Source organism: Ranitomeya imitator, chromosome 2 (assembly GCF_032444005.1).
Source record: "Ranitomeya imitator isolate aRanImi1 chromosome 2, aRanImi1.pri, whole genome shotgun sequence".
Lineage (NCBI taxonomy): Eukaryota > Metazoa > Chordata > Amphibia > Anura > Dendrobatidae > Ranitomeya > Ranitomeya imitator.
The window spans coordinates 64,929,524-64,947,162 of record NC_091283.1 but is presented as its reverse complement, the minus strand read 5'-3'; the positions used below and the strand labels follow the sequence as shown (position 1 = coordinate 64,947,162).

At 45.2% G+C, this 17,639-nt stretch overlaps 1 protein-coding gene across 1 annotated transcript in view; it reads left to right on the top strand.

Moving 5' to 3' along the window:
- The first annotated feature begins 4,314 nt into the window (after positions 1-4,314).
- Positions 4,315-17,639, top strand: part of LOC138666259 (growth hormone secretagogue receptor type 1-like) — a 44,204-nt gene continuing 30,879 nt past the window's right edge. Inside the window, exon 1 of the mRNA XM_069754489.1 lies at positions 4,315-5,071. Within this exon, the coding sequence (XP_069610590.1) occupies positions 4,315-5,071 (757 nt within the window). The remainder of the gene's footprint in view (positions 5,072-17,639) is intronic.

Genomic DNA, 17,639 nt, shown 5'->3' with positions numbered 1-17,639 from the left:
CCCGGTACCGAGTACCCCCACTGCCCTGCGGGCGACTCACAAGCAACAGAACTAGGCCATACAACAATCGAAGAAGCTGGCCTGGTCTGATTAGTCACATGTTCTTTACATCATCTGGTCACCTGGGTGCAAGCATGTAGCACATATAGAAAATATGGCAACAGGATGTTCTTCAGGAAACAGCCAAACCCGCAGAGGAAGTGTGATGCTCTGTGCTCGTTTCAGATGGAAAACCTTGGGTGCTAGGATGCATGTGGATATTAACTCATACGACAGTATCCATAATGGCAGTAGTCTCTTTCAGCAAGATAATGCCCCTTACCCATCCCTTCCATGGTGCACTAACTGGAATGATTTGAGAAACATGACAAAAAATTCAAGCCCCCCCACTTAGGAGCTTACCAAGATGTCTGACAGCTTTCTTGAACCCACACTGAGTCTAAGGAAGGCTATTCCCTACCACAGAGAATGAAACCCTATATCAGGCCAATGAATGGAAGGGGCACTTCCAATCTAATAAAAATAACCAAAATGGGGGAAGCACAGCATACTCTGCTTAGGTGTTACAGAGGATGGCCACTAAAATGACTAAAAGAAATGTCATTATACAGTGATTTGCGAAGAAATGGTTCAATGACCCTGAAGTAGAAGTGCTGGATTGGCCACCACAATCCCCAAACCTCAATCCAATCGAACACTTGTGGGTAGAGTTGAAGAAAAAACTGTGTACATACCCGAGTGAGGCGACCAGTATGCACCAACATTGGGAATGTGTAGAAGAGACCTGGGATCAGATTTTGGTTGAGACATGTTAAATCTGATCGAGAGAAGCCCAGAAGGATTCAGAGAGTGCTGAAAGCCAAAGGTGGATTTACAAAATGCTAACAAAATAATAAAAATTTAAATTTAGATTTTTAGAAGCAAAACAGTAAGAATGCAGTGAAACGACAAGAATCTGCAGAACTAATCATATGCTAAATAGTTGCAAATCAAATTTATGTATGAGATATCCAAGATGATTGTCTATAAAATGATGGTAGTCTCACAATCAAAGCAGAAGTGGATGGTGAGATATGGAGCCTGAAAGTCAAAAGTTCAAAACATTGTTACCCTTTTGCCCGTCACTGTGCATAAATTCTTAATTATCTTTAATTAGCAAATCAAACCAGTTTTGTCTACTGAGGTAATCGTTATAGAATTAAACTGTCCGTCATCATGTTACACTGATAGAAACCTGTCCTAGATTGTTAATAGAATGGGTGCCTGCGAGCATTTTCAATGGAAAGTTGTACTGCTTTACTTGGATGCAGTTTGACATGGTATACGTTATCTCCAGATCACAGTAGCTGCTCAGCATGTAGAAAGAAAGTGTGGACAGCAGTGTGAGCGGCATCTTATTATATCACCATGACTTTTATCTGCAGTACTATATGTTAGGGCTAAATAGTAAATAGATGAAGTTATTTGTCCTGCTGCTAGCGAATGGCACTATATGGCGGTATAAGCTAACTCTGTTACTTCACAGAGTTGCCGACAAAAGAAAGCACTGTGCTCTGTTAGACTCACAGGAGTACACAGCTAACTGCTGAGGTGATAGCAGTCAGTGGTCATGCACACACACAAACTACTCACCGGAGGTGCCGGTATTCTAGGGGCTTATTTCAGCCAGGACCCTGAATACATACACACAAAACTCCTCACCGGAGGTGCCGGTATTCTAGGGGCTTATTTCAGCCGGGGCCCTAAATACATACACACAAGACCACACAGGCGCAAAGCACATAACATAGATTGATACTAGCGCATGGCCATGCGGTCATGCGAACCTTTTATAGCTGCAGCAACTTCAGGACCTTCCCAGAAGGACCAATGGGAGGCTGCCACAGAACTTGAGCAACTTCAGGACCTTCCTAGAGGACCAATGGGAGTTGCTGCAGTACCTGAGCATGTGACTCTTGATCTCCAATGAGAGATCTTACCCTGGGCATGCTCAGAAGGGGAAAAGTAGGACTTAGTCCCAAAGACGTCTGCTTGCCGCTGACCAGTACTGGCTACAATGGCAGAAGCTGGAAAGGCAGCAGTAACCTTTTGCACAGTATCAGACTGAGCGAGACGCTTGGACCAATGCCTCCGCTGAGCAGACTCCACTGCGGCAGGAGAAGAATGGGAGACCGCAGCGGAGATGGCTTGAGATAACCCCTGTGCAGAGGTGGGAACTCAACCCCTAACACTATATCCGCTAAACATGGTGGACAGCAGTGTGAGCAGCTTCTTTCTACCTCAGCACACCTGGTATCTCCAGTATTAGATGAGATAAACAGAGGGGACAGCAGTGTGAGCAACCTCTTTTTACCTCAGCACCCATGGTATCTCCGGTATTAGGTGAGATAGACAGGGTAGACAGCAATGTGAGCAGCCTCTTTCCTCAGCACCCCTGGTATCTCCAGTATTAGGAAAGATTGACAGGGAGGACATCAGTGTGAGCAGCCTCTTCTTACTTCAGCTCCCCTTTTATCTCCAGTATTAGATCAGACAGATGTGGTGGAAAGCTGTGTGAGCTGCTTCGTCTGACCTCAGCACCCCTGGTATATGTAGTATTAGATCAGATAGACATAGTGGACGGCAGTGTGAGCAGCCTCTTCTTACCTCAGCACCCCTTATATCTCCAGTATTAGATCAGATAGGGTGGACAGCAGTGTGAGCAGCCTCTTCTTACCTCAGCCCTCCTTATATCTCCAGTATTAGATCAGATAGACAGGGTGGGCAGCAGTGTGGGCAGCCTCTTCTTACCTCAGCTCTCCTGATATCCCCAGTAGTAGATTATATAAACAGGGTGGACAGCAGTGTGATCAGCCTCTTCTTACCTAAACATCTGTGGCATCTCGGTGGCGCAGTGGTTAGCACTGCAGCCTTGCAGCGCTGGGGTCCTGGGTTCTAATCCCACCCAGGACAACATCTGCAAAGAGTTTGTATGTTCTCTCCGTGTTTGCGTGGGTTTCCTCCGGGCACTCCGGTTTCCTCCCACATTCCAAAGACATACTGATAGGGATTCTAGATTGTGAGCCCCATCGGGGACAGTGATGATAATGTGTGCAAAAAAAAAAAAAAAAAAAAAAAAAAAAACTGTAAAGCGCTGCGGAATATGTTAGCGCTATATAAAAATAAAGATTATTATTATCTCTAGTATTAGATCAGTAAGATATGGTGTGAGCAGCATCTTCTTACCTCAGCATCTGTGGTATCTCCAGTATTGGATAAGAAAGACTGTAGTCATTTTAATACTATAGTGTTTACCCCACTGAACAAAACATGTGTAATTTTTTAATTAAAGATATTTAAAAATGTATTTATAATGACATTACCATTATATTTTTTGCTACGTCTACAAACTGTATAGATTCTGCTCAAATTGCTGTCACATTCACAACCAATACATCTCTGAAAATTCTTTTTTCTTTCACTTTCCTTGTTTATTAGACTCTCTGCAGCTAGGTGGGCTCCAGTCACTATCTAGCCTCTCATCCACCATACTCCTCTGCCACTGCCTGACCAAGATCTCCGACCAATCTCACAGCAGGTCTCACTCCTATCAGGTGCTCAGACAATCACGAAAGGCACCAAAAATATTAGCTTTATGAATGAACCTCAACTTCCCCAAACTCCCCAAGTCACTTGCTCCAATAATGGCCCTTTAATGGCGGAAAGACATCAGGAATCATCAGCTAACACAGGGATTATGGGCTTATTGGTGCATGCAGTTCACCCCTGTTACACATTCACTTTAATTCCCCTGTTGGTTTCAGAAAACAAACTCATTTATAATATATAAAAAATGGGTAAAATGTTACTAATGACTAAGACATGATGTCGTTACTCATGGGTAATGTATCACTAACGCTCCATGTTGTGGCAGTGTCATGAGACTCTCAAAGCTAATGACTAAATATGTATATTTATCTTTCATGCTTCATGTAAAGAGTAATAAAGACGTGTTCAAAAATGGTGACAAATGTGATTTTGCAAAGGGTAATGGACTGTTAAAGCACACAAGGACAGGTTTTTAATCCACTAATTGAGCATTAAATTACATTATTATCAAATAAGGTCAGATACTCTTTCAGTTCTTTAAGATTTTCTGTTCAAGCCCGACATCGACAACTAACTTCCATCCTGACTAGACCTGCCAAAATTTTCCTATACTCAAGGATATTTTATACAACTGTCCTCTTTCAATGGGAACGACAGCTGAGAACACATTATCGGACTCCTCTATCAAAGACTCTATAAGGATTATATCAAGATAGTGGTCAAAATATGGGTGTAAACCAACCTGACGTCGAACCTGGGAGTAATGAGACCAATACTTTGGATAAGACAACAGCACTTTTTGATATCTACATATTGGTTCCGGTTACAATCATTTGCATTGTGCTCTTCCTGTTGGGTGTGACGGGAAATCTGGTTACAATTTTGATCTATAAGAGATATAAGGACATGAGGTCCACAGTTAACATGTACCTTTCCAGTATGGCAGTGTCGGACATTCTGATTTTCCTTGGTCTACCATCTGATTTGTACAGAATCTGGAAATACAAACCGTATATTTTTGGGAACTTCCTCTGCAAGTTTTTGGTCTACCTGAGCGAGACTTGCACCTACTGTACAATCCTTCACATCACCACTGTTAGTGTAGAAAGGTATCTTGCCATTTGTTACCCCCTTAAGGCCAAAATCATGATCACTAAGAAGAGAGTGAAGATCATCATCATATTCTTGTGGATCCTTGCCTTAATCACAGCTGGACCTGTTTTGTTTTTGTTCGGAGTAGAACATCGTAATGGAACAGAACCGGAAGAGACCAAGGAATGCAAATACACGGAGCATGCCGCCCTCAATGGCTTTCTCGGAGTTATGGCATGGGTCTCAACCATATATTTTTTCATTCCAGTCTTTTTTCTCACACTCCTTTATGGTCTAATCTGTAGGAAGCTTTGGAAGAACAAGCATGGGGTACAGGGCCCTATCGCAGCCAATAGAGGGAAACAACACAAACAGACCGTAAAAATGTTGGGTAAGTCACCTCTAGAGTTGCATGGTTCCTTTAGAAAATGATGTAGTCCCCTCTAGCTAATTTTGGAAAACTTTTATAAACTGGTGGCATATATTATAATATGTATAATTAGGTATAACCTTTGCTGGTGTATGGTGGGAAAAATAACTTAAAGAAATGCAAAACTCACTAGTAATAACTTTATTAGGTCAATTAAGCCAAAAATACATTCAAAGCTTTAACACTAGTGACGAGCGATCATGCTGGGATAAGGCATTATGTGCTAACCGAGTGTCTTCAGCGTTCTCGAATACTATGTTCAAGTCCCCGCTGCTCTACAGCCACAACACATGTTTACCTGTTTGTTAGACAATCTGTGCATGTGTTGCGGCTGTTGAACAGCCAAGAGATATCCAGGCGCCCGGGATGAAGCATGTTTTTCGAGCATGATGAAGACAATCGGTTAGTACACGAGCATGGCGGATAATACCTTATCCCAGCACATTCGCTCATGATTATTTACGGTATAAGAAGAAATCACAAATGTGAAACTGATATGCTAGAAAAGTTTTTTCTGTTTCGCTTTTCATTTTGCAATAGACATTGTCCAATTCTGAGATTAAGATATTTGCAAGTCTAGACTTTATAATATCCCTGCTGATGTCTATTTTTCTGGACTAACTGGGAGGCGTCTTGCACTTAGTAGTATGTGGAATCACTCATGGGTCCATATTATGGAGATGTAGGCACTCTGTGTGCTCTTGAAAGATGCCCCGATATGGCACTATATTCTATTCTAGTTCACTATATGCCATCATTTTTTCATAGAAGCCATGTAAATCAGTCAGACGAAAACTTTTTAAGGCTTTGTATGAACTTGGAGACACAAATAGAAACCACCCATCCTGTATAAGGGTGCACTGTCATAGATCCTTAGAAAGCACATCCATAATACAACAATGTGCCTGCATAGTACCAAGAATATAAGTTGTCCCCTATTGATAGAATAAGATAAGCAATTGATCACTGGGTGTCCAACCAAAAGGAAACACACCAATCTTGACAATGGGAATGCTCTGTCGGAAAGAAGTGAAGGTTAAGAGTGCTCAACCTTCGCAGCATATATTCTTCACAGGATTGCCGTAAATTGCCTAGCACAGTAATCATCTAGCTCCGGAAGTCTCATAGAAAATAACATAACGAGTAGAAATCACTGCACTCCTGTTGATGGTGCTCAAGTAGGATCCTATCCCATGAATCAAATTGTAGAGAACTTGGCACTCAAGAATGTGCATGAAGAAACCTTATTGAGTGCAGGCAATCCAAAGAAATAAATGTTTCGGTCGCATTGACCTTCGTCAGTAATACGGATTGCTGTGAATAAAATAGAAGGCAACGCTGAGGAACGACAGTGTGACTTCAACTGCAGCGAGTGATGGCATTCCTCAGCGATGCCTTCTAGCTATTCTGTTCACAGCAGTCCATAATACTGACGAAGGTTAATGTGACCGAAAAGTTTATTTGTTTAGGTTAAAGAAAAAATCGTTCCAGCTCCAAATAGTAAAATCCAAATTCCAACTTTATTAAGCCAATATAAAAACAATGGTGGACATATGCTCTACATGTGCATATCAGGACACGAGCGACGCGTTTCGATCCTACACGGATCTTTATCAAAGCTTTGATAAAGATCCGTGTAGGATCGAAACGCGTCGCTCGTGTCCTGATATGCACATGTAGAGCATATGTCCACCATTGTTTTTATATTGGCTTAATAAAGTTGGAATTTGGATTTTACTATTTGGAGCTGGAACGATTTTTTCTTTTCTTCATGAGATGACCGCGTGGATCAGCGTTGGGTTCCGTGCTCCTGCGGTGGCTACTTGGTGAGCTGGCTTTTTTTCTTCTTTGCTATTTGTTTGGGTTGTCTGCACCTAAAAAAAAAGTTTCTTCATACTTATCCTTGAGTGCCAAGTTCTCTATAATTTGATTCAGGAAAAATAGGCATGCTCTCCTCCATTCAGATGGGGCTCTGTAAAGTCACTTTATTGGGTCCCAGTGGTCTACTGTCCTATAAGTAGGCGATAACTTATGTACTTGCTACAGCCCCTTTAACCTTTTAACACAAAATTACATGCATGTACACCACCCTTGGGGTCATAGTGTGCAGAGTGGACTTAGGAGCTGAAACTCTGTCCACACAGTATACCGGTTGTTACATAGCCAACATCTGTCTCTAACAGCATCAGTTGTGCTTCAATTGCTGCTATTAACCATTTACATGCTACTGTCAATCTCTGACAGCAGAGGACCTTTCACCAAGTGTTTCATGTTGATCTGGACACACATGTAATGGAGGTTACAGAGCTGAATAAAATATTTTTGCTATTTTTTTTTATTTCTCCTCTCCGTTGTGGAGATATTAGCAATCAAAATATTTGACACCTAATGAGATAACTTTTGTTAAGTCTAAGTGGGTGTTAAGTTAAAGGGGTTTTCCCATGAACTAAAGTTCATTTTACTCAATAGATCTTGGAATAAAAATAATAATTTCCACAATTGGATGTGTTTAAATTAAATGTTCCTGTGCTGAGATAATCTTATAAACGTGTCCCTGCTGTGTACTGTGTAATGGCCATGTCTGACCGTACAGCGACATGGTCTGATTACACCACAGCTCCTGGGCAGGGGAGGAAAGAAAAGAGAATGCAGGCAGGACAGCATGGGATCACTAAAGTGAAGTACTTATTGAAGTAAAACATTAAAAAAAAAAAAAAAAGGCAGGGAAATATTTTACCACTCAAAAAGAATCAGCTGCAATCCCCTGCTGTAATGTCTGTATATTCTTTTGCTTCCTCCCCTGCTCAGGAGATGTAGTATGATCAGACCATGTCCCTGTGCCTTCAGACACAGCCATTACACAGTACACAGCAGGGGCACGTGTATAAGATTATCTCAGGACAGTGACATTTTATTTAAGCACATCCAATTGTGAAAATTATTATTATTCCAAGATGTATTGAGTATAATCAACTGTTGTTCATAGGAAAACCCCTTTAACTCATTAAGTGTCAAATACTTTGCTAATATCTCCGCTCGGCAGTGACTATTGGATGTCCAGGTAAACATTAAATAGAATTGTTGCTTTTGTGCATGCATCGACTCCCATCGGATTGCTAAAGTCACTGCCATCCTGGTATTCCTGTGAAGATTAGCCACAAGCTGAACTTCATAGGACACTACGATTTACACTGTATACTGCAATACAGTATATAGTACACTGCTCAAAAAAATGAAGGGAACACTAAAATCCCACATCCTAGATAACACTGAATGAAATATTCCAGTTGTAAATCTTTATTCATTACATAGTGGAATGTGTTGAGAACAATAAAACCTAAAAATGATCAACGCAAATCACAACTAATATCCCACGGAGGTCTGGAGTTGGAATGATGCTCAAAATCAAAGTGGAAAATGAAGTTACAGGCTGATCCAACTTCAGTGCTAATGCCTCAAGACAAGGAAATGATGCTCAATAGTGTGTGTGGCCTCCATGAGCCTGTATGACCTCCCTACAATGCCTGGGCATGCTCCTGATGAGGCGGAGGATTGTCTCCTGAGGGATCTCCTCCCAGACCTGGACTAAAGCACCTGCCAACTCCTGGACATTCTGTGGTGCAACATAATGTTGGTGGATGGTGCGAGACATGATGTTCCAGATGTGTTCAATCGGATTCAGGTCTGGGGAATGGGCGGGCCAGTCCATAGCCTAAATGCCTTCTGTTATGATCTGGTGGCCTTGGAGCAGCATGAGACGTACTCTGGAGAAGGTGGCCCCTGTACTGACCGCAAACCCTGAACCTAGCAGCACAACTAGAAGTAGCCGTGGGGGGTACCTAACACTCCCTAGACCCCTCGACACAGCCTAAGAAACTAACTACCCCTAAAGACAGAAACAGGAAACCTATCTTGCCTCAGAGAAAATCCCCAAAGGACAGACAGCCCCCAACAAATATTAACTGTGAGAGGAGAGGGAAAAAACATACGCAGACATGAAATCAGGATTTAGCATAGGAGGCCATACTAGCTAAATAGAAAAAATAGAACAGAGTACTATGCGGTCAGTATTAAAACATTAGAAAATATCCACAGAAAATACAAAACACCACATCTGACTAAAGACATGGAGGGTATATCTGCATCTCCAGAGACACAGCAAGGCTGCAAAAAATACTTCACAGACAAAGCTGGACAAGACGAAACATGAAAATGCACAGAATTATAAGGTCCACAGCAGGTGGACAGCAAAAACAAAGCCAGGACTTATCTTTGAAGAAAAGCACAGCGAACAGGAGAGACCAGAAGGGATGTGAATCCTCCAAAAACAATGGACAACTGGCAGGGACTAAAGAGTCCTGCAAAGCTATATACCCCAGTCAGTTTTGCAATTAGTAGATACACCTGTCCAATCCTGCAGTCCAGGCACAACTGCATTACCCTCTACAACCACTGGAGGGAGCCCAAAAGCTGAATTCACAACAGTACCCCCCCCCCCCCTTGAGGAGGGGTCACCGAACCCTCACCAGAGCCCCCAAGCCGATCAGGATGAGCCCGATGAAAGGTACGAACCAAATCAGCGGCATGGACATCAGAGGCAGAAACCCAAGAATTATCCTCCTGGCCATAACCCTTCCATTAGACAAGGTACTGAAGCTTCCGCCTCGAAAAACGAGAATCCAAAATCTTCTCAACAACATATTCCAACTCCCCATCGACCAACACAGGGGCCGGAGGATCAACAGAGGGAACAACGGGCTCCACATATTTCCGCAACAGAGATCTATGGAAGACATTATGAATAGGAAAAGAGGTCGGAAGCACCAGGCGAAAGGACACCGGATTAATAATCTCAGAAATCCTATAAGGACCAACAAACCGAGGCTTAAACTTAGGAGAAGAAACCTTCATAGGAACATGACGGGAATATAACCAAACCAGATCCCCAACCCGAAGCCGGGAACCAACACACTGACGACGGTTAGCAAAACATTGAGCCTCCTCCTGAGACAGCACCAAATTGTCCACCACATGAGCCCAAATCTGCTGCAACCTGTCGACCACAGAATCCACACCAGGAAGGTCAGAAGGCTCAACCTGCCCAGAAGAAAAACGAGGATGAAAACCAAAATTAAAAAAAAAAGGCGAAACCAAAGTAGCCGAACTAGCCCGATTAATAAGGGCAAACTCGGCCAATGGCAAAAAAGCCACCCAATCATCCTGATTAGCAGACACAAAGCATCTCAAATAGGTCTCCAAGGTCTGATTAGTTCGCTCAGTCTGGCCATTTGTCTGAGGATGAAATGTAGAATAAAAAGACAAATCAATGCCCAGCTTGGCACAAAAGGCCTGCCAAAACCTAGAAACAAACTGGGAACCTCTGTCGGACACAATATTCTCCGGAATACCATGCAAATGTACCACATGCTGAAAAAACAATGGAACCAAATCAGAAGAAGAAGGCAATTTAGGCAAAGGCACCAAATGAACCATCTTAGAAAATCGGTCACAGACAACCCAGATAACCGACATCCTTTGGGAAACAGGAAGATCGGAAATAAAATCCATAGAAATATGTGTCCAGGGCCTCTCGGGGACCGGTAATGGCAAAAGCAACCCGCTAGCGCGGGAACAGCAAGGCTTAGCCCGCGCACAAATCCCACAGGACTGCACAAAAGAACGCACATCCCGCGACAAAGAAGACCACCAAAAGGACCTACCAACCAAATCTCTGGTACCAAAAATCCCAGGATGGCCAGCCAACACAGAACAATGAACCTCAGAAATCACTTTACTAGTCCATCTATCAGGAACAAACAGTTTCCCCACTGGACAGCGGTCAGGTTTATCAGCCTGAAATTCCTGAAGAATCCGTCGTAAATCAGGGGTAATGGCAGAAAGGACCACCCCTTCCTTCGGAATGCCGACTGGCTCAAGAACCCCAGGGGAATCAGGAAAAAAACTCCTAGAGAGGGCATCCGCCTTATCATTCTTAGTACCAGGAATGTACGAGACCACAAAATCAAAACGGAAGAAAAACAGGGACCATCGAGCCTGTCTAGGATTCAGCCGTTTGGCAGACTCGAGGTAAATCAGATTCTTATGATCGGTCAGGACTAGTGTTGAGCATTCCGATACCGCAAGTATCGGGTATCGGCCGATACTTGCGGTATCGGAATACCGATACCGAGATCCGATACTTTTGTGGTATCGGGTATCGGTATCGGATCAATAGGGATGTGTAAAATAAAGAATTAAAATAAAAAATATTGATATGCTCACCTCTCCGGCGGCCCCTGGACATCACGCTGGTAACCGGCCGGCTTCTTTGTTTAAAATGAGCGCCTTCAGGACCTGCGAATGACGTCGCGGCTTCTGATTGGTCGCGTGCCGCCCATGTGACCGGCACGCGACCAATCAGAAGCCGCGACGTCATTCTCATTCACAAAACTCCTAATTCTAGGAATTAAGGACCTGCGAATGACGTCGCGGCTTCTGATTGGTCGCGTGCCGGTCACATGGGCGGCACGCGACCAATCAGAAGCCGTGACGTCATTCGCAGGTCCTGAAGGCGCTCATTTTAAACAAAGAAGCCGGCCGGTTACCAGCGTGATGCCCAGGGGCCGCCGGAGAGGTGAGCATATCAATATTTTTTATTTTAATTCTTTATTTTACACATCCCTATGGATCCCAGGGCCTGAAGGAGAGTTTCCTGTCCTTCAGACCCTGGGAACCATGAGAATACCTTCCGATTAGAGTTGAGCGACCTTGACCTTTTTAGAGTCGAGCCGGGTTTTGCGAAACCCGACTATGTCCAAAGTCGGGTCGAGTGAAATCGGCCGATTATGACGTAAAGTCGGGATCGACCGAAACACGAAACCCAATGCAAGTCAATGGGGCAGCATAGTCGGCAGTGAGTGGGGGCCAGGAAAACACCTAGAGTGGCCATTTTAATGTCAAAACCATCCATTCTTCTTAATGAAGCTTGTCAAGCGTAATTTACCTTATAATAATTGGAAGGCATTTGAAATTGGGGGTCATTTGGCTAAAGTTGTGGGGGGTAGGGCTGGTTCAAGTAATTAGTGGGCCCAGGAAATCTGGACCACGTCACGGCAGTGGAGCAGGGAGAGGTAAGTATTTCAACTTTGCAAGTGCTGTGAACCTGAGCAAGCAGGGGGGGCCCACTCGTTGGCATTGGCACTGGCACAGGGCCCCTCAAAGTACAGCGGTGTGTTTGCACGGCGGGGGCGCCTCCCACCGGCAGCAACACTTTTGCGTACTATGAGAGGCCCTGTGCCAGTGACGTCGCCAACTAGTATTCCTCCCCCCACCTGATGAAGGAACCTGCACTTTCATCTGCACCTTCCTCTTTGTCCCCGTGTAAGGTGGTATGGTATGCGGGAAGAGCAACCTGACTTTCAGCAGGGTCACAATGTTGTTGTGTAGCGTGCACGGGGAATGTTGCGTTATGGGTCAATGTACCAGCAGACTCATCTATCACTGGCTGGGCAATGGGCACGATGAAGTGGAAACACAGATATAGGCCCAAAGAAGAAAGTGGGCTAAATGCAGTTCAAAATTGGTAACACAGGAATAACCAGGGGGCATTGCAGTGGAGGACAACTGGAATGAGAGGCTGACACAGAGAGTAGGGCCAAATCAGTAAGTAGTCGAAATGCAGTTCAAAATTGGCAACCGTAGTAAACAGGCGGCACAGCTTTGTTCAGTGGAGGAGAACAGCAAGGAGTGGCAGACACCGATAGTAGGCCCCAAACCAACTAGTACGCCAAATGCAGTTGTTCCATTTAACCACAATTTAATGAGAGCCTGAAGATAGAAGCTCAGGAAAGGCAACCTGGGGAACACCTTGGAGTGTAACACACCATCTCTCTCCACCCCATACCCATTTTGTATGGCCTAATGCAGTGTACTTTTCTACAACTACTAAACGAGAGTCGGAAGACCGAAGCAATGGCAAGGAAACCTGGGGAACACCTTAGAGTGTAACACACCCTCTCTCTACACCCCATACCCAATTTGAAGGCCTAATGCAGTGTAGTTTCCAAGAACTACTAAACGAGAGCCGGAAGATCGAAGCTCAGGAAAGGCAACCTGGGGAACACCTTGGAGTGTAACACACCCTCTCGCTACACCCCATACCCAATTTGAAGGCCTAATGCAGCGTAGTTTCCAACAACTACTAAACGAGAGCCGGAAGATCGAAGCTCAGGAAAGGCAACCTGGGGAACACCTTGGAGTGGAACACACCATCTCTCTACACCCCATACCCAATTTGAAGGCCTAATGCAGAGTAGTTTCCAAGAACTACTAAACGAGAGCCGGAAGATCGAAGCTCAGGAAAGGCAACCTGGGGAACACCTTGGAGTGTAACACAACGTCTCTCTACACGACGGAAGGGCTGATTCTTAGGAAGGAAGGCTGTTGGAAATAAGCATTGCGCGTCCGAGGGTGATTATATTCTTATTAGGTATATACTCACCCTCGGACGCGCCCTGCTTCTTTATTTGGAATGAATGTTTATTTGCAATGTGGTGTTGACTTTCTCTATTATTTTGGTAATTAATGATTTTATTATTTTCATTATTTTGCATCTTCTCGGCAATAATATAAAGAAGACGCGACAGGACAACACTCGGTGGATGCCATATGTGTGTTTTCAATTTAAAAAAACTTTCAGTTAACTACTTGCAGGAGAAAGTAATTGTAGCTGGTGGCCATTTTTAGTACTGTACCAGATTAGAGTTGTGTGTTTGTTTTTAATGTTAAAATGTCTGCATTTGATATCTCACCAGTATTTTCTTTTTTATAAGCAAAATACTTATTTTTATATTTTCTGATGTTGGTTCCAGGGGTACACGGCCAGCAGTGCCCTGGTCAGTGTAGTAGTAGTTGAAAGAATGGACCGCAGACAGGCATCGAAGGCCTAAAATAATAACACATGGCTGTAGGCAATTTTAAATTGGTTCCAGGGGTACACGGACAGCAGTGGTGTGGTCAGTGGAGGCCTAGTGGAAGGAGTGACCGCAGACAGGCATCGAAGGCCTAACATAACAAACTTGGGCTGGCTGTAGGCACTTTTAAATTGGTTCCAGGGGTACACGGGCAGCAGTGGTCTGGTCAGTGGAAGTCTAGTGGAAGGAGTGACCGCAGACAGGCATCGAAGGCCTAAAATAATAACACATGGCTGTAGGCAATTTTAAATTGGTTCCAGGGGTACACGGACAGCAGTGGTGTGGTCAGTGGAGGCCTAGTGGAAGGAGTGACCGCAGACAGGCATCGAAGGCCTAAAATAATAACACATGGCTGTAGGCAATTTTAAATTGGTTCCAGGGGTACACGGGCAGCAGTGGTCTGGTCAGTGGAAGTCTAGTGGAAGGAGTGACCGCAGACAGGCTTCGAAGGCCTAACATAACAAAATTGGGCTGGCTGTAGGCACTTTAAATTGGTTCCAGGGGTACATGGGCAGCAGTGTATGGTCAGTGGAAGTCTAGTGGAAGGAGTGACGGCAGACAGTCTTCGAAGGCCTAACATAACAAAATTGGGCTGACTGTAGGCACTTTTAAATTGGTTCCAGGGTAACACGGCCAGCAGTGGCCTGGTCAGTGTAGTAGTTGTAGAAAGAAGGGACCGCAGACAGGCTTCGAAGGCCTAACATAACAAAAATGTCAAAACAATGGTATTGTCAGTGCCAGGCATTGAAGGATGTCAGCGGCTAGACTACACATTGGTGAAGCTGTGAGAGATAATTTTGCTAGTGGTAGAGCACTGTTTGAGCTGGGGGGGGGAACTGTCTTGTGGCCGGCGGTACAGGCACAGGGCCCCTCATATTACAACGGTGTGTCTGACGTTGGGTGCGCACCACCACCGCCAGAGACACTTTATTGTACTATGAGGGACCCAGTGGCAGTGCCGTCGACCAAAAGCGGCCACACCCACCTCTTCAGACAAACAGCACTCTCAAGGGTCCAAGCGCAAAGTGGCGATAGCACGGCCCCGTGTGGGGAGTTTGGCCATTTCGTGAGGTGGAAACATGTCGTATGCTGGACAATCAGGTGAAGAAAATTACGAGATTGGAAAAGTCATTCAGAATAGTCCACAGGCAAGACCTTTTCATAGGAAAGCTAGGTGTCAGCCGGGCAGGGTGGGGCAAAAGATTTTGAAATCCAGTTGTGGTTCATTTTAATGAAGGTTAGATCATCTACATTTTGGGTAGCCAGACGAGTCCTTTTTTCTGTTAGTATTGAACCTGCAGCACTGAATACTCTTTCTGATAGGACACTAGCTGCCGGGCAAGCAAGCTCCTGCAATGCATATTCTGCCAATTCTGGCCAGGTGTCTAATTTGGATGCCCAGTAATCAAATGGGAATGACGGTTGAGGGAGAACGTCGATAAGGGATGAAAAATAGTTTGTAACCATACTGGACAAATGTTGTCTCCTGTCACTTTGAATTGATGCTGCAGTACCTGTCCTGTCTGCGGTCATAGAAAAATCACTCCACAACCTGGTCAGAAAACCCCTCTGTCCAACGCCACTTCTGATTTCTGCCCCTCTAACACCTCTGGTCTGCTGGCCCCTGGAGCTCGTGTGAGAACGATCACGGGCGCTGTGTGCAGGGAATGCCAGAAGCAAACGGTCAACAAGAGTTGATTGTTTTGTTGCTAATATTAGTTCCAAGTTCTCATGTGGCATAATATTTTGCAATTTGCCTTTATAGCGAGGATCAAGGAGGCAGGCCAACCAGTAATCGTCATCGTTCATCATTTTTGTAATGCGTGTGTCCCTTTTGAGGATACGCAAGGCATAATCCGCCATGTGGGCCAAAGTTCCCGTTGTCAAATCTGCGGTTGTGCTTGGTTGAGGGGCAGTTGCAGGCAAATCTACGTCACTTGTGTCCCTCAAAAAACCAGAACCCGGCCTTGCCACGCCACCAATTTCCCGTGCCCCCGGGAAAGCTTCCTCATTAAAAATATACTCATCCCCATCATCCTCCTCATCCTCCACCTCCTCTTCGCCCGGTACCTCGTCATGTACACTGCCCTGACCAGACAATCGCTGACTGTCATCAAGGCTTTCCTCTTCCTCTGGTGCAGACGCCTGATCCTTTATGTGCGTCAAACTTTGCATCAGCAGACGCATTAGGGGGATGCTCATGCTTATTATGGCGTTGTCTGCACTAACCAGCCGTGTGCATTCCTCAAAACACTGAAGGACTTGACACATGTCTTGAATCTTCGACCACTGCACACCTGACAACTCCATGTCTGCCATCCTACTGCCTGCCCGTGTATGTGTATCCTCCCACAAAAACATAACAGCCCGCCTCTGTTCGCACAGTCTCTGAAGCATGTGCAGTGTTGAGTTCCACCTTGTTGCAACGTCTATGATTAGGCGATGCTGGGGAAGGTTCAAAGAACGCTGATAGGTCTGCATACGGCTGGAGTGTACAGGCGAACGGCGGATATGTGCGCAAAGTCCACGCACTTTGAGGAGCAGGTCGGATAACCCCGGATAACTTTTCAGGAAGCACTGCACCACCAGGTTTAAGGTGTGAGCCAGGCAAGGAATGTGTTTCAGTTGGGAAAGGGAGATGGCAGCCATGAAATTCCTTCCGTTATCACTCACTACCTTGCCTGCCTCAAGATCTACAGTGCCCAGCCACGACTGCGTTTCTTGCTGCAAGAACTCGGACAGAACTTCCGCGGTGTGTCTATTGTCGCCCAAACACTTCATAGCCAATACAGCCTGCTGACGTATGCCAGTAGCTGCCCCATAATGGGAGACCTGGTGTGCAACAGTGGCAGGTGCGGATGGAGTGTTTGTGCGACTGCGGTCTGTGGACGAGCTCTTGCTTCTGCAGGAGGACGAGGAGGAGGAGGAGGAGGGGGTGCGAACGGCTACAGACAACTGTTTACTAGACCGTGGGCTAGGCAGAACTGTCCCAAACTTGCTGTCCCCTGTGGACCCTGAATCCACCACATTTACCCAGTGTGCCGTGATGGACACGTAACGTCCCTGGCCATGCCTACTGGTCCATGCATCTGTTGTCAGGTGCACCTTTGTGCTCACAGATTGCCTGAGTGCATGGACGATGCGCTCTTTAACATGCTGGTGGAGGGCTGGGATGGCTTTTCTGGAAAAAAAGTGTCGACTGGGTAGCTCGTAGCGTGGTACAGCGTAGTCCATCAGGTCTTTGAAAGCTTCGCTTTCAACTAACCGGTAGGGCATCATCTCTAACGAGATTAGTCTAGCTATGTGGGCGTTCAAACCCTGTGTACGCGGATGCGAGGCTAAGTATTTCCTTTTTCTAACCATAGTCTCATGTAGGGTGAGCTGGACTGGAGAGCTGGAGATCGTGGAACTAGCGGGGGTGCCGGTGGACATGGCAGACTGAGAGACGGTGGGAGATGGTATTGTTGCCGCCGGTGCCCTAGATGCAGTGTTTCCTACTACGAAACTGGTGATTCCCTGACCCTGACTGCTTTGGCCTGGCAAAGATACCTGCACAG